This window comes from Haplochromis burtoni, unplaced genomic scaffold (assembly GCF_018398535.1).
Source record: "Haplochromis burtoni strain Fernald_Lab_line unplaced genomic scaffold, NCSU_Asbu1 Contig_103, whole genome shotgun sequence".
Classification (NCBI taxonomy): domain Eukaryota; kingdom Metazoa; phylum Chordata; class Actinopteri; order Cichliformes; family Cichlidae; genus Haplochromis; species Haplochromis burtoni.
In genome coordinates this window covers 1,183,170-1,204,023 of record NW_024582464.1, presented here as the reverse complement: position 1 = coordinate 1,204,023, position 20,854 = coordinate 1,183,170, and the positions used below count along the sequence as shown (strand labels likewise).

Sequence of the window (20,854 nt, the reverse complement as noted above, 5' to 3'; positions counted from 1 at the left end):
GCTTGGATTGTTGTGTATGTGTGTGTGTCGCCATCTAGTGGCTGATTAAACTGACTGCAAACAAGTTAACTACCTTTAACAAGATTGTGACAGTTGTTTAATTTTCATCTGAGTCATTGGGCGGACACTTTGGATGTCACTGGACTGTGGGAAAAACCAAAAGAAAACACTCCTGTGTTCTGACCATTTTTAATTTACTGAGTATATCTGTGCATTATTGCATGCATATACCAGGTTGTTAAGTCAGTCTCAGCTGATTTTGGTGAAATGAACAAGTGCACTATAGGAGAACACACATGTAAAAAAGTTTCAGTGGAGGTAAAATGTTATTTATTATCAGAAATAAAACAGTACAAAAGGAAAGCTTTGAAAATGAACTTATACAAAAAACATTTGCCATCAAGATTATGAAGTGGAGTAAAGGAACATACAGTAACACAGTAATGTTAGTGTGCCTGTGTGCTTCACACTGTGGACTGGAGGAATCAATCTGATTTGTTTATTTATAACGGGTGTTTGCTTTGATTGAATGGACGTTTTGGTCATACTCTTGGTGGGAGTGAAAAACAAAAACCGACAACTTCTACACAAAAAGCATACAAACGTGTCAGAAAGGAAAAAGACTGATGATATGGGGTTTCTACCATGCATTTGGTCATTGCTTTGCTGAGCTAGAGATCACAGAAATCTTATGTTGCTGGACAGGTTCCAACACTGACAGCTCCGCTGACCAGGACCGCTTTGCTGAAGTTTACTTGGCTGTTGTTGATTGTCAGGTTTCTCATGCAGCCCACAAAGGCCTTCCTGGTAGCAGCACTTTCTGGAAGGAAACCATCTGAGAGGAGGTAGAAGGCATTATTAACAGCTTTATACCGACAGGACAAAATCAGGAGGAGCAATTGTCACCAGCTCACCTGGAGTGCCACCAATAAATACAGGCTTTCTGCTATCTGTGGAGCTGGGGCTCAGAGGTCCCACCACATGGTTGATCTCAGAATCCACATCCAGCTGGACAACGTTGGCATCCCGTATCACTGAAACCAAACATTACAGAACACTTTCATTAAACATTAAACTTGACTAGCTACTGTAAAAAAATAAAAAAAATAAAAAAACATTTTTTTTTCATTATGACACAAAAAGGCGGTTTTGCCTCTCACCCCCCACAACCCTGAAAAGGATAAGTGGAAGCGAATGGATGGATGGACACAAAAAGAGTGACTGAGCCCATTAACTCATTCCTTGACACAGAAAGCTATTTTCAGTCAGTCTTTTTGAAACCACAGGCCTCGCCCCCTGGTGGTCTTTAAATAGAATGCTGGATTAAGGCATTTGTGTGTTTATTCCTTTTTCAGACGTGGAAGACGTAACATTGCACATACAATATACAATGTCAGATTATTTTTCAGAGAGTGATGTTAGTGTGACATTAACAGTGCTGCCACAGAACACATCAATTCTGAATAATAAACCCACAGTGTGATCACAAAGGAATTCTTACCGGTAATTTTGTGCCAACTCCCCGAACACACTCCCTGTTTTGGTGACACCTTTGTGAAGAACTCACGAGTCCCATCATTTACAAGAACCACCACCTGCAAAAACACTAATGCTATAATCTGTCTAGAAGACGGCAGTTCTTTTGAATGAAAAAACTTCATTTGAACCAACACGAATGTGTGTATTTTGTGTAAAAACGTACCGCTCCTTGATGAATGTACACAGTGAAAAAGTCATCTGCTGAGTGCACATGTAGTAGCACCCCTGATGCCACACGAGGGCGCACCTCCATCACCAGCTCAAACCTCGGTCCCAGGTTGAAAGAATCGTCTGAATTAGGAGGAAGATGACGTGAGGTCTGAGTTATTCTTATTTATTATGGCCCCTCAACCCTTTAGCTACGTTCATTAGTTATTCTGAGGTGGGTGCGAGTGTGAAAGCATTTGAGTCCTGAGTTTCTTAGGGCTTTCAGCTTTGCCTTTTCCTCTTTCGTGCTTCTTTAACACTCACACATTTTTACCACAGCTGCACTTAGGCTATCGAGTTCCCTCAGCCAGCCACACTCTCCTCATGAACACGAAAGAGACTGTGGGCCTTGTGAGGCTAATGAACTGTGTAAGTTAACAGATGCTCAGTTTGCAAACAGTTGCAGATAGTGGAAAAATATATGTGGTGTTACTCACTGTGAGAAAGATTGCACAAAACTCTGCATACAACATATTTCTAGGTTACAGAAAAATAACACAGATATTAAATTGCTAGAAACACACCCAGGACAATGTATCCTCCTTCTTCTGAGAAGTATGTTCCTCCCTCAGAGACTCCATCAAAGCATGGAGTGACCCCAAATGTGTCTGCCACAGAGGAGAGCTGCTTTCTATCAAGCTGAAGGTTCTTTATACAGCCAGTAAAGCTGTATGCAGAGTTTCTCTGAAGATGAAAGATAACAAAAAGAATGATTAATTACGATAATCCACACAGAAACAAACCTAAAAAGGCATCACAGAATATTTTAAAGAACTACTAAATAACACATTCACTTATCCACAGTAGTTCTCATATACTGATTTTTACTCTAATGTACTAAGTACTGAAAGTGCTTTCTACTACAAGCCTCAGTCACATACACATCAACACAGTACTTTTACTCTAAGTGCTCTGTCTAACATTCATGCACACTTTCACACCCCAATGAATGCATTGGGTTCAGTTTCTTCTGTCTTGCTCAGGAATACTTCAACATGTAGGGTGGAGGAGCTGGGGACCGAGCCACTGACCTTTCAGTAGACAACCTATAATGGTAGAGTAGAGCTCTACTTACAAGCAACACAACAAACTCCTGATCACTACAGTATATTTGAGGACCCTGCAGCTATAGCCCTATTTGGTCTGGTATGACTAGTGGCTCTGTATGGCTAATGACGGCTAATGCTAAGCAAAGTTTAAGTGAATGTAGCTGTGAAATCTTAGTGATCTGTTTGATAACTTTATGACTCTTTATGACTCTTCCCTTATAAGCTTATCTTATGTAATTTCAGCATTCAACAGTAATCCCCACATTTGACCATAGTAGTTGTCATATAAGCTGTCTTTAAGGCTGCATTAAGCAATGTTTTCATAGTAAGACTGAGTCATTTGGTGACTTTATGCAAGAAAGAAGAAAATGCATTTTATTGATCTCCGTGGGGAAACTCCTCTCTGCATTTAACCCATTCACTCAGAGAAGCAGTGGGCAGTCATTGGGCGCCCAGGGAGCAGTGTGTAGGGACGATGCCTTGCTCAGGGGTACCTCAGGGTAGCTGTTCAGGGGAATCGAACCCCCAACCTTCTGATCATGGGGCCACCACTCTACCTACCGAGCTATCCTGGCCCCCAGTGCATGTAATGTACAAGACATTGCTTTTAGGGTCACACCCCACAGAGAATTATCATCTCACACTTTTACATTTTATCAGCTTACAGTGAAATGGAGCTAGTACATCAGAAGAATGCAGCAATTATTATTTTAAACTGTTAGCTAAAGTCATTCTTATTCATCAGGAACGATCTCTGAGTGCCTTGTGCTCCGCCCACATCTGAAAAGCAGCCAATTTTTGAACAGTGGGATTAATAGGAAGGAGAAGGGCTCCACTATATCAGCTCCAATACTCAAAACTGAGAGGAAACCTTCTTTCTTAGGGTCACAATAGTGGTTTCCTCTTGTCTGTGGGAACAGACAGGGCTGGATGTCCACACATTTTCCGGACAAACATAGGGCTATAAATAAAATCCTTTATAAGATTCCAGTTGTCCCATTTTTTTCTGCTGTTTAATGTTTTTCACATGGCAGATTTTGACTTGTACCTGAATATTCTTCTGGGCTCTCCCTGCAGGAACTCCTCCGACATAGAGGGGGCTGCTGATGTGCCAGGAGACGTTGTTTCCCTGAACGCTGTCTTCCAGCATTGTGAGCCCATCAACTATTAACCGCCCCACATTCCCATCACGGATAAAAATAACCTTTGGGATGAGAAAAGGTTGTCTCTTACATAAACAAACACTCATGCTGGCATAAATATAAAATTCAGTTATGGAACAAATTCATGAACTTACACTGTGCCAGGCACCATCATTGTATTTGTCTTCACTTTTGATTTTAACTTTTTGGTCTCCTACACTAAAAGTGTACACAAGTTTCCCATGGGCCAGAAAGAGTGCCATGAAATTGTCCTCTTGGGCATCAGATACATAAAAGATGAGGCCAAAAGATGAGTGGGTCTTCATTGACAAGGAGAAGTGGGACCTGGAAGAACAAAGATGAATTTAATCACACATGGAGACACAAGAATATGTGCAGCTTTAAACAGACATGACACTGAGGTTAAAGTTCTTGTCTTGATCTACCTCTGAGAAAGGGAGTCTGGGAAGTCTGTGTAGTGCTGCCTGCTGTTGGCAATGCTGCTGAACCGGAAGGCGTGGTGAATCGATTTGGGACTTGAGGAAAGAAAGCAGGACTTGATGTTTGGTTCTGCTGATTCCTGGTCATCACTTCCTAGCTCAGTCAGCACTGGGGGGAGGCTAGATTTATCTCTGGTGACCTATGAGAACATTTATTAAATATCAGGTTATCAGTCAGCCCAAAAATGTTTGTAGAACACATTCATATTTAACTAAGGTCTGCTGTATGTGCTATTTTCACTTCACCTTTTGTGACTGTTTGGTTCCAGAAGTGTTAGCCCTGTGCCTTAACAGCAGTGCAGCCGGGGGTCGCTGTACAGGACAGTCCTCCAGGGAAATCTGGACCTTCTCTGGGTATTTCTTAAAGTCTTCAGGCTCAATGTCCCGGTCTAGTCTACAGTGACACGGCAGAAGTGTCAAACACTCTCAACACATTATTCATTGAATAGACTGTATATAAAAGATGAAAGCACTAACCATAATGTCACCTTTGGTTTCAGCAAGTGTTTTGGCTCCCAAAATATTGTGAGTTGTTTTTGGGTTTTTTTGTTATTATTTGGAATAGCCAGAAGTGAATATAATTTATATGGATGACAGGAGGAATTACTAAGTTGCCAGCTAATGCTATCAATCCTCCAATACACATACCTTCCAATTAGTGCCACGTAACAAATGAAACATCAGTTTTCACTCATGTCTTTATCCTGTCTTCCTTCTCTCACCTCAACTGGCTGCGGCAGATGGCCGCCCCTCCCTGAGCCTGGTTCTGTTGGAGGTTTCTCCCTGTTAAAAGAGATTTTTTCCTTCCCACTGTCGCTAAAGTGCTTGCACATATGGGGTCATATGATTGATGTTTTGCTGGGCCATATCATACCATTCACGGTTATACCGGTATAATGTTGGGCAACGATAAGAAAGTGAAATATTGCGATAGAATTTGGGTAAAACGTGCATGCGCAGTGCCTTTGTTTTCATACGCACATGGCGGAAAAAGAATGGCGGCAGCGACGGAGAATGAGAAGGGCGAAAGCAGATCATTGAATGAAACGGATGAACCAGAAGTGGTTTGTAAAAATGCTGCAACTTCAGTGGTGTGGAACTGGTTTAGCTTTCGACCGTCAGATACACAACAAAGCACTATTTTTGGTAGAGCGTGCTAGCAGGCCGTTGTCATTACCGTGTGTTTTTGGAAAATACAGTGCACTTAAAATCAATCCTTTGAGTTTTCTGAAAATCGACAGTGCCCCTTATAATCCCGTGTGCCTTTTGTATGAATTCTGGTTGTGTTTACTGACCTCGAAACGATTTTATGTGGTACACAGCGTTCGAAAATGAAAAAAGGTATACTGGTGACAAACTGAGCCGATTCTGCTATGCCTGATGCGTGGGGAAAAACTATCATTATGCTTTTTGTGACATTTTTAACATTTTTGGCTTTTTAACATTTACTTCACTAGGACAGTGGAAGACACACAATGACTGGTCTCAGGGCAGATTCAAACCAGGTGTCTGCATTAACCTCACAATATATTTGTCACTTACTCAACCGAGTGAGCTAAATGAACACTCTGCAACACTACTGCTTTCACCATAGATGGTAGAATTACCTACAGGGCCCGCTATACGGTTTAACCAAACTGTAAACATGTTTTTTAATGCTGCTAAATATGGTAACATGCATTTTTTTTGGCATTTTTATATTTGCTAAATTTTTCATCTTTTTAGCAGCAATCTCCATCTCCTCACAATTTAACTTGAAATAACATAATACCCCCTCTTTTACTGGAGAGAGGGGGTGACTTACCTGTTGATGTAGGCATAGCTGATGCAGCCCGTGAAATTCTTGGAAGTGCTGCTTGGAGATCCTCCATAGTAGAAAGTCTTCACCTCAGAATCGTATGACGATCCCGTGGCTGATGTCGGCCGCTTCTTGAACTGCTTGTCTTCGTCATCCACCAGCAATGAGTACCTGAAGTAAGGAGTTGAAGCCCCTCAGAAGATTTTCTTTAGTTGTTGATGCGCCCCTTTGGGTGCAGGGGCCTATGTGACCCATGTTTATAAAAGGATCACCAGATCTTATCAGAGATGCAGGCATCATGCACTGCACTAACGTGTTGTCTTATTCTCGTGCTGCTGTTCTTATTTGTTGTTGCATTACCCAAAGTTGTTATTTTCCTGCAAGATATTGTCTATGCCACATGCAGTGTACCACATGCTGTAATTGTTGAAGATAAGGTCTGCTGAAATGTTACATATGTATGTGTGCTTTCGGTCTTTTTAGCTCTAATATCCTCATATTTAACATTTTTGACTAACTACTATCAATAAACAAGTAAATTGATATAACGTGATGATTAATAATGTTTACTAAATGACAAATGCATTTGCAACTTTACAGTAATCCAGATGATGTCCATTGATCATGTTTAGAATACTTATTGTAAAGCACATATTAGCTGGTGGATGTAGTGGCTGTGGTGTCATTCTTTTACTGGTTAGTTGTGTTTTTGCATTCACATTTGCTATTTGTTTGGAAAAAAATGTGGTTTGGATTAAACTGCAACAAGCTGTGACTAAGATATTTCTCAGTGATGCTGTAAAGCATACATAATGGATCTGATACCAAAACATTCTGACGTCTTTCAGAACCTAGCAATTTAAAATATTGAGATAAAAATAATTTTTGTATGACAAAAACTATGATCTAAATGTAATTGTGTAATATTACTGAGTAGAAAAACAAACAAACAAAACCCACCATTAACGTGGTTAAGTTCCTATATGAAGGTTCAACCAGTGCATTCATTCTTCTTTTGAGACTTTATTTAAATGTATATAATCGAGAAGAAACAGGATGTGGAGCCTCAAAGACTAACACAGATGTGCACCAGAAGCAGCTGCCAACAGTGAAGTTAAATACTTACTTCTGATTGTTCACTGAAGCCAGTAAGAAGTGCGACCTTCCATCATTGTATTGTTTCTTGTGTGATTTGACCTTTACGCCTCTGTTGTTTAGGACCACTGCGCCATTCTCCAGGGAGATACTGAACTCGTCAGACTGAAGCAAAATAAATTTTTTTTAAGCAAGACAACGTTGCTTTAATATTGCAAAAACATTCGTTTTGCATTTGAAAATGCGTGTCCTAACACGCAGTAAACATGTATGTACATGTAGGTGTGTTTACCCCTTCATTGTGGTAGAACAAGAGTCCGCTGGGCTGCAGTGTTCTGAAGTTGAGTCCGCCCTCAAAGTTGTCAAACGGTGAAATCTTTGCTGTGGAACCGAGGTAACTCTTTCCAGAGAAATAAGCTTTGCGCGACATCTGTCAAGACGAAAACGCATTTCAGTGACCTAGCAGTGGCAATATGGGCTAAAGCTGCTGGACTACACTGTCTCTTGTCTGTGCAGATGTTTACTATATTTGGTATTGGTTTCAGAGGGACACATTGCATTATCACTTAAGATGTGACGTGGTAGGTGCACAACTTACAAAGGACTCCTCTGGGCAGCCGCTGCTAATACCAATGGTGCCAGGTTCTTCCAGCAGGTTGAAGTCTTTTCTCTGGAACTGGAATCCTTTCACACAGCCCTTCAGGCCAACCACAGAGGACAGCTCTGGCCTGTGGGAACACATATATTTCAAATTTAAAGCTGCAAGAAACAAAGTCAGGAAGTTAAAAAAGAAAACTATCTACTCCAAAAGTTCTGCTGTTAGAGAGGAAGGTGCAGTCTCCAGAAGCAACTGAGAAAAACTAACCACTTATTTAAAATGACATATTATGCAGTTATTGTTGGAGACGGAAAGCAACTTTCTGGCCATGTGATGAAATAACTCAAATTTTAAATGATGCATTAGCTTTACATATTCTACAAAAAGTTGTTAACAATAAGAATATAGATTATAAAGAATAGAACTATTTCCATTTGGAGTAATTTATAGTTAGCTGGATGGCTATATCTTGGGACTTAAATGATAAATACTATTATTGTTTGTTTGCATGTATGTTTAGCTCACCTGGATTTCAGGATGCTGGAGGGAGCTCCACCTATGTAAATATCTGCGAAGGGCAGGGTGGTTTTTGGGTTCTCCATGGACTTAACATGACTCTTATCCACCAACAGTATAACCTTTTTTGACTGATGGTAGATCACTGACACCTGAGGAAATGTCCCACCACAGACAGTTATTGTAAGACATTCGCATTTTTAACTTGGGATTATTTAAGAGTTTTAATAAAGACACAAAAAGCTACCTCGTGGTATTTTGCATCATTTATTTGCAGCTTTGCTAAGTTGTTCTCTAAAAGCTTTGGCCCATTGCTGAAGCCAAAGTCATACATTAGACGCAGGATGCCATTCTTTAATTCCAAAAGAAAGAATTTATCCTGAAAAAACAGAAATGAAACATATTTATATTGGCCTTATACAATTGTCATAAACCAGTTACTGATGATCATTATTACAGGTTTTTTTTTATGAGAATAGAAATGCTGGCAGTTGACCTGCTTTACAGACTGGTAGCACATGGGTAAGAAAAACTAAAAGCTTTCGAGATGTGAGACTCTTGTAAGTTTTCCAGATGACTTACCTCATTGACCATGAGGAAAAGTACACCATCACTTGCGATAGTTCGTACTGAAATATCAAATCTTGTGACAGCACTAAACGTCCCCCTCCTCTCAATATTACTGATGAGTGCGTAGCCTTTTCCATCAAATAGGTAGCTTGCAATGCGACTCTGTGAAAATGCCAACTTGTACCTGAGAGCAGAGTTGGAAACATGATTTGGTACCTTTGACAATTTCAAACCATCTATGTGACAAATTAAGTTAAGATACATCCCTTGAAAATCAGACAGGCTAAATATGAACTTAATGTTTGAGATGTCAAAAAAAATGTCAGATTTCTGTAGCAATGTTCAGGTAAGTTGTGTTTAAATTATACAGTGGGTGGTCAATGCTTGTTGAATTTGTATATTTTTGCCATTGAGACCCTTTGACACATACATTTAGCCATGCAAAAGTTTACCTGGGACACGGTGGAGATGTGGTTACATTTATTTTGTGAGTCTGTTTGAAATTGTAAAGACTGATGACATCGTTGTTCATCGATGACAATTCAATACATCCCACGAAAGGTGCAAGGATCAAAGGAGGTGGAAGCTGGTTTGTAACAAAGAAACAGTCACATGTCAGATTTCTAAAAGAAAGAAAGATTTCTTTATATTGAAGAAATGTTGTAATTTACATTACCTTGACATCTGGTGGGACACCCCCAACAAAAAACACTAGATCTTGGGGGTCAATGTCAAACAGGGATTCAGTGCCTGGAGCTTCACCTTTCTGGATAAACTTCTGTTCATCAGTGGAGCTCTGACTTGGGACTGTTAGGAAGACTTTTCCATGCCTGCCCAGTCTGCAAGCAAAGATCTGCAAGTTACCACTGTGACCTCCTCCTAGCTTGAACTTCATGAATGCTATCTGCTTAGCTTTCTCAAAATTTGCTAATGCACAACAAAAGTTAACCACACTAACTGTGATGTGTGTTAGCAGGATTTCCCTTGTGTTTTGAGGAGAAAGGAAACCACTGGGACCAAGAACAAATTTTCAGTTCCTTGTCAAGTTCAGCGTATTAGTAACTTATATAGCAACGATTTTAAGTATAGCCCAACAATATGTATCATTCTATGACTCTATCACGCTCACCTTCTTGAGTGAGTGTGAAGCCAGAAGGTGCTCTAGCATATGGGACATTTTTCCTGGACTTTAAATATTTGGATATAAATGGCCCCATAGTGCTGCTACTGTCCAGAAACTTCATGTGATATATGTATATAAATTTTAGTTAGGCCTTTCAGGTGTTGAATCTAGCCCAAACTGGATCCTAACCCTATATTTTATTACATACTTCAGTTGCCTAGGATTATAATCAGGGCTAGTACTGGGGTTAGGGTCACCTCTGATGACGATTTAGGCTTTAGAGGTTTCAGTCACTTTTGTGTGTTACAACAAATCTGTATGTATGATTTTCAAATAATGCCTAGCACAATTAAAATGGCAATCACTTTTGGTTAAAGATTAGGGTTGCTTTTTTTCTTTTAGCCACATAAATTTGAATGTTTCAAAGACATAAAAATTCTAAAAAAAAAAAGGGGGCAAATGATAACCCAAAACCCAGCCTACCCCAACCTTAACTATAGATATGCTGCCACTGATCATGTGGATGTTAAGAGGTTAAAGCTCATTTACCTCTCTATTTTGACGTAGTTGAAGACTGCCGGCCATTGGCTGACAGGCTTTGAACTCAATGGGATCTCAATGTCTTCACCTCCAAGTTTATAGACAAACACCAGGATGTCATTCTTGGTGGCCAAGCCCATGTAGTCTTTTACACCCTGAAAGCAGGAGCAGCAGAAAACAGTGTTCATTTTACTACCAAGGCTTTCACTGTGTCATTTTAAAACACTTCAGCATGTTATAATGGTGGTACGAGTTTCCAACTGTGGGGTGTTACTTTATTTCAGTGTAGAGTGGTTTCAAAAGCTTAACTATGCATCATTTGTGACCAACTACTGCTGGGCCTATTATTCCACAGTGAAAAACATCACTGCATAGATTACAGTGATGGTAAAATCACCAAGGTGAAGCGCTGTTAAAGAGAACAAAGAGGCCCCACATTGGGTATGCTGTACTGTTTCTATACCCTGGCAGCAGGGGAAAACAGTATTTATGTAAATGAACTTTGAAGGCACACAGATGCACCATTGTCTCAGGCGTCTCTTGGACATCTTTTGAAGGGGGCAAATGGGTGCTTTCAAAGCCATTCAAAGTCATTTCTGTTCTCATGATCACAACATGCTATTCATGCACACAAGCTCCTTTTCATCTTTGAAAGTTGGCATTTATTTTATCACAACTGATGACCCAGAAAGAGAAAGGAACAAAATTTATTCTGCCTGGATTCCTCACATTTCTGTCTCCCAAGTATAGGATGATTCGGTCCTCTATGGGATCCTTGTCAGGGTCCACCCTCATGAATAAACTGATGGATGTCATTGTCTTCAGTTCTTCCAAATTGCTGTGAGGATGAACCTCCACTGAGGACTGTCCGTTAAATTTCATGGAGACCTGGACCTGGGGCAGAAAATAAAGGAAACTGAGTTCTCTTTGTTTAGCAAATATCATCTTGATATCTGATAGCAGAACGTGAATTTAAAAAGGTTTACAGCTTCATAATGACTGGTGTGAAAATTTTAACTGGAGTAGTGGAATGGAGTAGAAGGGTTTTATTAAGTAGAAAAATTATAGGGAAGAATTTTGATAGTCAAGAGGGGATGCTGAAATACTACTTCAGAATTTAAAATGAGAACAAGGCTAACACGTCGGGTGTGTGGACAGTTTTTACTTTTCTTTTCTTTTTGTAGGGGTCACCTGTGTAGACATGGTAAGAAGAAATTTCATTTCTAAAATTTTAAAGAAAAACAAAAAATAAGCAGAAATACAGAAACCATGTGTGAAAACTATGTATACCTAATGATTCAATAGATTATTATCGTATAGAATTTAAGCCCACTCTTTTTTTTCTTTTTACAATGTTCCCTCAGTTGACCGACGTTTGCATCTATACACAGTTCACTTAAGGTCTGACCACAGCATTTCAATTGGGTTGAGGTCTGGACTTTGAGTCATTGCAACACTGATTCTTTTCTTTTTTAGCTGTTGTAGATTTGTTGTGTGATGCAATCATTGTCCTGTTTCATGACCGAGTCTCTGCCAAGTTTTAGCTATTGGACAGGCAGCCTCACATCTGACTCCAGAATACAGTGGCATACAGAAAAGTTCATGGTCAACTGGATGTCAACTCGTGGTCAACTCATGGTCAGCTCGATGACTAAGGTGCCCTGCTCCTCTGGCTGTACAACAAGCCCAAATAATTTCTCATGGGAAGTCTACAGAGTCAAATATTTGCCAGTTTTGTCAATGTTTTAATTTATGCACACACAAATGTTTAAGGTGCAAGGAACTTGGGTTGTTCTTATTAACTAATATCAATTCCTCTAAATATTGTGGTATAACAACATTTTGTTTGATTGGGCCTTAGTTACAGGCTAGCTAAAGCTAACCTCAATGCTCTTTAATTATCATGATCATATATCATCATTTTTTATATTCTCTTATTAATATTTTGTTAGCTTTATTTAGTCTGTAGGTACAGTTTGTGGTTCTGCTTTCTGTTTTTGTGTTGTATTGCTATATTTACTATTTTACCATTTTTATTTAATAACTTCACTCCTCCCCCTTCTTTTAGTCCAGCAAAACAATTTTTTTAATTGAAAGTGTTTAAAATTTTGTCAGATAGCTTTTTACAATTGACTGCACCATATGGCATGATTTTAAGCAACTTTATACTAGCCACAGCTGCTGCAAGCCACTTTGAAATCCACTTCCAGTCCAGCTGATCCTTATATAATTTACCTAACTGAATCAGTGTGATGTTGCTGTTCTCCCTCTTTTGTCTTTTCTTCTATGGCTCAACATGAAAGGGTAGGAGGGGTGCAACAACAGAGCCATGTCATCAAATATAAAATGATTGCACATGGAAGTCAGTCATCCTTTGCTCTAGTGGTAATGACTAAATTGGGATATCATTACTAAGTGTGTCAAAAGGAATGAACGAACTTTCTTGGCCACACTCCGGGCCTGGGCTATGAGCTCTCTGATCCTCATGATGTTGGTGGTCACGTTGTTGACAGGCTTCTTATCCTCAACAACCTTCAGCTTGTCCAGCAGGGTAGGAACAAGCAAATTCAGGTTCTCCACTGCCAAAAAAATTATGAAAAAAAATATCAACTTTAAATGTGGTTGTGAAGGAACTGTAAGTCAAAAAAGCCGATAGGAATAACAATAGCTAACATGAAAACCAGTATAGTGTGTTCTACTCATTAAATACAAATCTCATAAAATGTAGTAATTTTGATATATACCTGCTGCCCCTGCAGAAGCAACAGCCTGTTCATAGGCAGCTGTGGAGTATTCGTTATTTTTCATGTTGTTGTTCCACTCCTCTACTTTGCTGCTAATGGGGGTGATAGATTGAAGAACTTCCACTGAGCGATTCAGAGTCTCTGAAGCCACTTCTGAGGTAAACTCCAGACGTTGTGGTGTTCTGTCTGAAAATTAGTGCACATTTATAACAAACTGCAAATTCGCATGTTTAGCAACTAAAGCATTCAGTTGATGGAGATTTCTGCCAATGTCCTCCTTAGTCCTGATAATGCAGAAACTTTAAGGTAAAGAACTAATTTGGGTCCGTATTGCCAAACTATGGGAAAAAAATTGCTATGGCCAAAACAGAGAAGACATATCTGTGAAGTGAGGCTGTCCGTACGTATTTTTAAAATAGGGGAACAGAAATTGTTGAGTAAATGAGTTACTAAACCATGCACACAGACTAGGAAACTGCACAAACCTAAATGCAGAATTTTTGGATGGAAGAGGAGAAGATTATCCTTTGGACAAAGTGGGCCATATGCTAGGTTTTTATGCTACAGATCACGATGTTGTCATAGTTTATTTGAGAAGGCTGTAGTTAAAGTAGTTTAATATCAAAATCTGCACATATTGTTCCTAGTATGCATTCCTGAAAGTGGTATAGTGCTATTTGTTTAAGTAGCAGAGTGTATCGGTCAAGCCCGCACCCGTGTGTATATGCAAGCTTGAGTTTCACCATTTCACAGTTTCATCAAAGTGGCAACTTTATTCAAGTCAGACTGGATTTTAGAATAAAAGGTCTGACCATTTTAGCTGAATTTCAGCAGATCAAGCTAACTGTGAATATCCTCTATTGCTCCTGTAGTTCTGTAAGGCCTACATCTCTGATTTTCAAAGAAAGCTACTTTTTAAATTTTAACTATATAAAACCCCTGGGGGATTTATTCATCGGCTGACTTTATAAATTGGCTGACTTTAGGACCAAACCACTCAAGTAAAAGAACAAAAAATTTTTTTGTGTGTGTGTTATTTCTTTCTTTCTTTTTTTTAAAATCACACATTCAATTGGAAAACCTAGCAAGGTCCGCCCTGTTAGCTATTCCAACTGTTCCAGTCTGTGCGATAAACTATAGTTTAAACACGCCACGGGCCTCCTTCTGAAACGTATAAGAAAAGTATATTCTTACCTGTTTGGAGTTCACTGATGTCCTGCACAATTTCTGAGAGTTTTTTCACGTTGTTTTCCATGGTCTCTTTGGTCTCCTCAATGTATTTTAGCTTGTCAGTCACCTCATGTTTTAGCTCTGTTACAGAAAAATGTATTAGACAACAAAAATACTATGAACAGTATAAAGCTGAAATATGACTAATATGTCCGCAATATATAATTCTGTTGAGCTCCATACCAATTTGCTCTGAATGCAGTGTGACAGATTCCTTGAAAACATTGTCACTCTGTGTTATGAGGTATTCAAGCTGCGCATTGATCCCACTGGTGGCCTAAAAGACAGATGTATGAAGAAAAATAACAAGGACTGATAGAAAGTTGAATGCAGTAAACGAATGCCTTAAAACTGCATGATCTGACATACATCTTCAGCTCTTTCGGATAAGTTGAAGGTGGTGAGTGAGGTGATGTTGGCATCGTCAACGTATTTCACTATGTTGTTGTAGACGTTGGCAGCAGTTATAGCCCTCTGTACAAAGCCATTGGCGTCACTCTTTCTCAGGTCCCTGGGGGAGACAGTGTGATTCAACTCAAGTGTTCATAGTCTGCTAGCTCAAGCTCAGTGAAACTGCAGAGCAGAACATGGACTGCTGTCACTAGTTGCACTGCAAGACAGCAGCATCAGAATCTGTCCACTCTCTGGAGAGCCAGCTGATTCCTCCTCCACAATGCATATATGCCATCACTTAACAATTAAGTGTGTATTCCATATGTTTATCATTGTTACCAAAAAACATGCAAAGAAACTGTATTATTCTAACATTTTATATATGATAGAAATTAGGAAAAACTTCATAGGTCACAAATACATACTATATGAAGCATGAAATGTTTAATAAGTTTAATAAATGGTTCCTATCCGGGCAAAAGTCTACTAAAAGCTACTATGTGCAACTGTGTGCTACACAGGTTTATTTCAGATGGATGTCTCACTCTTCCAGCTCATTGGCTTGTCTCTCCAGCCCCTCAGCATGTCTGTCAGCCTTCTGAACCAGATCTCTGTCAACCAGTGAGAGGCGCTCCGTCTTCTCTGTCAGCTTTTGGCTGGCGCCATCGATTGCTGCATGGTACTCAGTCACGTTCTGCACACACACACACACACACACACACACCCACACACACACACCTCAATTACCTCGAGACGTGCTTTCATGTTCCAGCCTGTAACATTCAGTAATCTCTGTTTAGCCTGTAACTACTGTAGGTAACAATATCAGAAAAGATTTTTTAGCTTGAGATTATTTCAAGTCCAAAAAGCTACAATATGCACACACACACACACACACACACACACACACACACACACGCACACACACACACACTTGCTAACATTGTTACTTTCAGATTATTGTAATTCCCTCCAGAGTAATTTAATACAGAGCTACTTGACTAAAACAGGAAAGCACTTTGAGAATGCTGCTTATTCAATTTTCTTTCCAGCAATCCATAAATTGCTTCCAAATCAAATTGCCCAGCAGTGCAATGTAACACAGACCAGGTCAAGTCTTAGCAATCATTTCTGGAATGAATTCAATTTAATCCTTGGGATATTGGGATATTACAACCCCATAATTAGATTATGCTACCTTGGTATGATACATAGCCTTTGTTCAGTAGGCCATGAAGAAACCTGACCATCATTATAAAAGTAGGGCCTGAGATATTTTTAGTCTCATCAGACCGTAATTTGCCTCACCTTTCCCAAAGTGTCCACCTCAGCCACAGTTCTCTCTGATTGGGCGATAAAGTCTCTGGCTGCTTCCAAAGTGTCGTTGACAGTGTCATGGTTCTCCATTAGCCTCTGCAACTTCACCTAGGATGCAGGGAAAGAAAGAGAGCACCATTTTTTTTTTTTAACCAGAGTCCAGTACTTCTTGGGGGGGGTTTGTTTGTTAGATATTCTTAACATGTCAAAATTCTAGGCCAGGGGTCGGCAACCTGCGGCTCTTTAGTCCTTATAGTGCGGCTCCGTGTGGTTTGGGAAAATAAATTAGAAGCATTTAGCTGAAGTGTATTTTATTTATGTTAGTTATTTTTTTTTAACTTGTAATTCTAAATTGGAAGATTATTGTGACATTGAAATATAAAAATAAAATTATATTTTATTATTTTTTCATTGATCAAAATAAGCGTCACACTCGCAGAAGCTGGTGTACCCGCTAAAACGACATGCATTTATAGAGACTTTCAACCCCAGGTAGGCCAGTTATGGATCTTCGGATCCACATTATGTCAGCAGCTATTCTCCACCGTGAACTATGTTAAAAACAAACACCGCTCGCGCCTCACAGATGACAGCTTACAGTCCTGCGTAAAGATGAAAGTGACTTCGTACAGCCCCGAGTTGCAGACGCTGTGCGCAGAGGCTTAGGAGCAGAAGTCCCATTGTAAACATATCACGGCAGACCCGACGATGTTTCCATGAACATCTCTTTATTGACCACTTTTCACACACGATTGCTGTACGTATACAGCCGGCTGTAGCTTTTCAGCTCACAGCCCGACATATACCAACAACAGCATAGATAGCACAGACGTTAATGCGGCGAGGCGTGATTAGGGTGCCGCTCAGGTGCGTCTGCCTCCCCTGCAGCGGTGCTGCAGACCACGCCCCGCCACACACATTAACCTGGTAAAATACATATTTTGGCAGAATTTTGCAAAGATCTATTTTTCATTTTTTAGCAGCATAGTGCATTTTTTCCCCAATTATTTCTTTAAAAGACAGGTCAAGGCTTCAAAAGCCCAAAGGCGATATAAGGGTGGCGGCTCACAACAGTTTCTGTTTGCTACATGGATCACTTTAGTTCAGGTTGGTGTCTGTCCTTCTGTTATATTTCTTTAAGAGTTCAAAATGTGTTAATTACATAAATAAAATGTAATTTTCTCTGTAGCACTTCATGGATTTCATAAGCAACACACCTTAGTTGTTCACACAAAGCATCAAGGTAAAAAACAATATATACAGTGTTATCTTCATTTTAGATGTCAAAAAGTATTTGCGGCTCCCAGTGTTTTCTTTTGCGTGGAAACCGGGTCCAAATGGCTCTTTGTGTCTTAATAGCTATACTATTTAATAAATTGTCTTATTTATTGGAATCATAATATTTATGCTGTTCCATTCAAGCAGTATGTTAGGCATGTATGTTACAGATAATAGATTCAGCATCCACACCCCACTTTTAATTTGACTGCATGACTGAGTATTGTACAGGGATGAGATCATCTGATTGGCTGTGGTCAGCCAGCAGCATACAGCCGCATACTGGTGTCGACCAGTCTGCTGAGGCTAGGTAGAGCCCTGGATTAGGAGAGGCTCTGTGTTTTGCTAGGAAGCTATTCATGGCAGACACCCTGATCATGGAAGATCCCCACTCCTGATAACACGCATGCTCACAAGTAACCAAATGCAGAGTCCAACAGGAGCTGCTCTGCTGCATCCCTGGATTTCGATTATGACCACATGTTTTTATGTCGACTAATTAAAATTTTGACTCTATTATAAAAACAAAAACTGTGCTATAGCTAGATAAAAAAATGGTTAAAGGTTATGTCCTTTGTTCTGACCAATTAAGCTTTAAAATTAATTTTAGGACTCATAGAAATCCCTCAGTATCTGGTCTGAAGAGGAGAGATATTGGGCCATTCCATCTCAAGTCAGCAAATCTTTACATTTTCTGCTCAACCGTCTCTAAATTGCCTAGAAGTTTTATGGAGTATTCACTAGTTAAAAAAAATATTTGAGCATACACTTGCTAACTAACTTCACATTGCAAAAGGCAACTAGTGACAATGTCTGAATACATATGGTTATATTTCATAAAAATGCAAAAGAAAACTTTGAATATTTTTTTAACATGAAATTCTTAGTCACAAAAAGGAAGGAAATTATATTTTAAATCAACTTTCATGCTGGATTGAACAAACACAACAAGTTGTATTGTAGAAATATCTCTAGATAGTGTAATCTGAATAGAACAAAATTCTGGAATTTCCAAATGGTATTTTAACTCTAACTATAACATAGTTTTGTTAATTATGTACATATTTTTTATTTTTATGACCTTTTCCTCTCCTACTATCCAACCTCTCAGGGCAGATGGCTGGCCTTCCCTGAGCCTGCTGGAGGTTTCTTCCTGTTAAAAGGGAGTTAAAAGGAACTTCCCAGATGTTTAAAAAAAACACCCCTGCTCTCGGTCTATTCAACATGTACATTATGTGCATCTTAGTGTTTTTGCAGAGAAGTGTTTTGTTTTTTTTCCCTCTTGGGATAAGACTTGGCTGGGTGCATCATGAGAAAGTCAGTCATGTTTGTGTGGGTAGGCTGTGAATATTATCGTGGGAGAAACACTTGCATTGCAATGTTGCTTTTTCCCCTGTGCAGGCCCCCTTCTAATGTAACTCCCACAGATGGTTTTAAGTTTCTGTTCTCATCACCTAAATACCACAGTAATAGAGTTCTCTGACATGACCGGCAAAGTACAACCAGATCTCCTTCTCTCTCTGCTCTTTTGCAACTGTGCATTTCGGACTAAGAACACGCTGTACTTCTGTCTTTAAATGCCAGGTACTAGTGTGAAAAATCACAACTCAACACTGTTTGAAGTATTCTGAGTTGAAAAAAGGAAGAAATAAGCCATTCTATAGAAGTAAAAACTAACAGAGAATCAAACATAGTGTAGATGGGAGAGGGAAGTAGGGCGCTGTAAGAGCTGAGGGGGGTCACGGGAAATTACCTCATGCCTCTGGAATTTGAGGACACTAGCTTGGTTCTTATTCTCCGCCTCGTGCACATTGCTGTCTGCTTTTGCAAGAAAGCCTTGAGCTTCTGACAGTCTGCTGGAAAAGCGGGACAAGACCTCTCGGACAGACGGGAGGCGGCTGTTTGTGATCATCAGCTTCTTTTCCAACTGCCGAATGCGGCCCAGCACTGCAAACACGACCAGAAACATTAGCTGAAATTTTATCACCACTGCTAACACATTGGAGTGACTCAGGGTGCTGTTTTTGTAGAACTTGTGAGTCTTTTCATCCACAGCAGTTATATTATAAATGGTAAATGGACTGATTCTTATCTAGCTCATTTTTACTCTGAGCACTCAAAGCGACCTGCTACATACATTTGTATGCATTATCTGATGCAGAAAATGTATTCTTTTAACCTTTTAACATCTACCAGGTCATGACTGAACCACTGAACCAGTCTTTTACATGCATGTTTGGCCTTACAGTTCTGCTGTGGTATGATTCCATTGGGCTATAGGGGGTAGGTATGAACCCAACCCGATACCTTAAAAGGTTGCCACCATTCAACTTGATGCTACCTGCCTGTTTTGCACATGTGCATGTTTACAAAAAATGTGCATGCTTTGAATATCAAAATAATGTTCATATAATATTGCATCTCCAACCCTTGCTCACTACAGTGTAATAGGGATATAGTGATGTAATCATGCGCAGGTGTTTGCTGTGTAACTGTTGTGTGTCTTACAGTCATGGGCCTCTGTGGACTCGCCAGTGGCGATTGGTTCTCCTGGAGAGAGGTCTATTTTCCTCATCAAAGCCACTATTCCCTCAGCGTCCGCTGAGCTCTTTCTCACCACCTCAGGATCCACTTCCTGCTGGATACTGTACACCTCCCAATCGTGGATCATCTCTGTATGAACGTGTAACATCAAAACCCAGTTAAGCTAGGTAAAATACATTTAGACATAGCACACAGTTTCACTATTTAATTCACCGGACACAGCAACAAAACAGGCTTTTGCGTTTGAGAGTTGTTTGATACCTTCAATGCGTATGTTTAGATCAGTCAGATTTATGCTGAGCTGTTCAGCGAGTGTGAAGGTCTCCAGTGTGTCATTATCCAACATGTTCCACAGAATGTTCACCACACTTTCCTGAAAAGCCACAAATAAAGAGATAAGTCAAAGCCTAAAATCAAACATTTTAATAAATGTAAATAAATGTAGCATCTTAAATGCTGTGACAGGTTATTATTTATAAAAGCATAAAAATATGCGTCGGGAAAGTATGACCTGCAAGTTGATATTGAGTAATATAATTTCTACATTATTGTAAAATGGTAAATGGCCTGTATTTATATAGTGCTTTACTAGTCCCTAAGGACCCCAAAGCACTTTACATATCCAGTCATCCACCCATTCACACACTGGTGATGGCAAGCTACATTGTAGC

General features: G+C 39.7%; 1 protein-coding gene across 1 annotated transcript in view; it reads right to left on the bottom strand.

Moving 5' to 3' along the window:
• Positions 1–307: 307 nt before the first annotated feature.
• The window catches only part of lama4 (laminin, alpha 4), a 31,861-nt gene continuing 11,314 nt past the window's right edge, over positions 308–20,854 (bottom strand). The window contains exons 11-40 of the mRNA XM_005931044.3: positions 20,445–20,556; positions 20,148–20,312; positions 19,393–19,586; positions 16,353–16,469; positions 15,590–15,738; positions 15,021–15,162; positions 14,835–14,928; positions 14,616–14,732; positions 13,422–13,607; positions 13,117–13,256; positions 11,407–11,571; positions 10,687–10,832; positions 9,691–9,853; positions 9,467–9,600; positions 9,027–9,198; positions 8,692–8,823; positions 8,454–8,596; positions 7,929–8,058; positions 7,623–7,760; positions 7,362–7,495; positions 6,242–6,406; positions 4,684–4,831; positions 4,384–4,577; positions 4,093–4,282; positions 3,844–3,999; positions 2,271–2,430; positions 1,703–1,830; positions 1,502–1,595; positions 915–1,034; positions 308–835 (exon numbers count right to left, since the gene is read on the bottom strand). Of these exons, the coding sequence (XP_005931106.1) occupies positions 690–835; positions 915–1,034; positions 1,502–1,595; positions 1,703–1,830; positions 2,271–2,430; positions 3,844–3,999; positions 4,093–4,282; positions 4,384–4,577; positions 4,684–4,831; positions 6,242–6,406; positions 7,362–7,495; positions 7,623–7,760; positions 7,929–8,058; positions 8,454–8,596; positions 8,692–8,823; positions 9,027–9,198; positions 9,467–9,600; positions 9,691–9,853; positions 10,687–10,832; positions 11,407–11,571; positions 13,117–13,256; positions 13,422–13,607; positions 14,616–14,732; positions 14,835–14,928; positions 15,021–15,162; positions 15,590–15,738; positions 16,353–16,469; positions 19,393–19,586; positions 20,148–20,312; positions 20,445–20,556 (4,374 nt within the window). The 3' untranslated portion in view covers positions 308–689. The remainder of the gene's footprint in view (positions 836–914; positions 1,035–1,501; positions 1,596–1,702; positions 1,831–2,270; positions 2,431–3,843; positions 4,000–4,092; positions 4,283–4,383; positions 4,578–4,683; positions 4,832–6,241; positions 6,407–7,361; positions 7,496–7,622; positions 7,761–7,928; positions 8,059–8,453; positions 8,597–8,691; positions 8,824–9,026; positions 9,199–9,466; positions 9,601–9,690; positions 9,854–10,686; positions 10,833–11,406; positions 11,572–13,116; positions 13,257–13,421; positions 13,608–14,615; positions 14,733–14,834; positions 14,929–15,020; positions 15,163–15,589; positions 15,739–16,352; positions 16,470–19,392; positions 19,587–20,147; positions 20,313–20,444; positions 20,557–20,854) is intronic.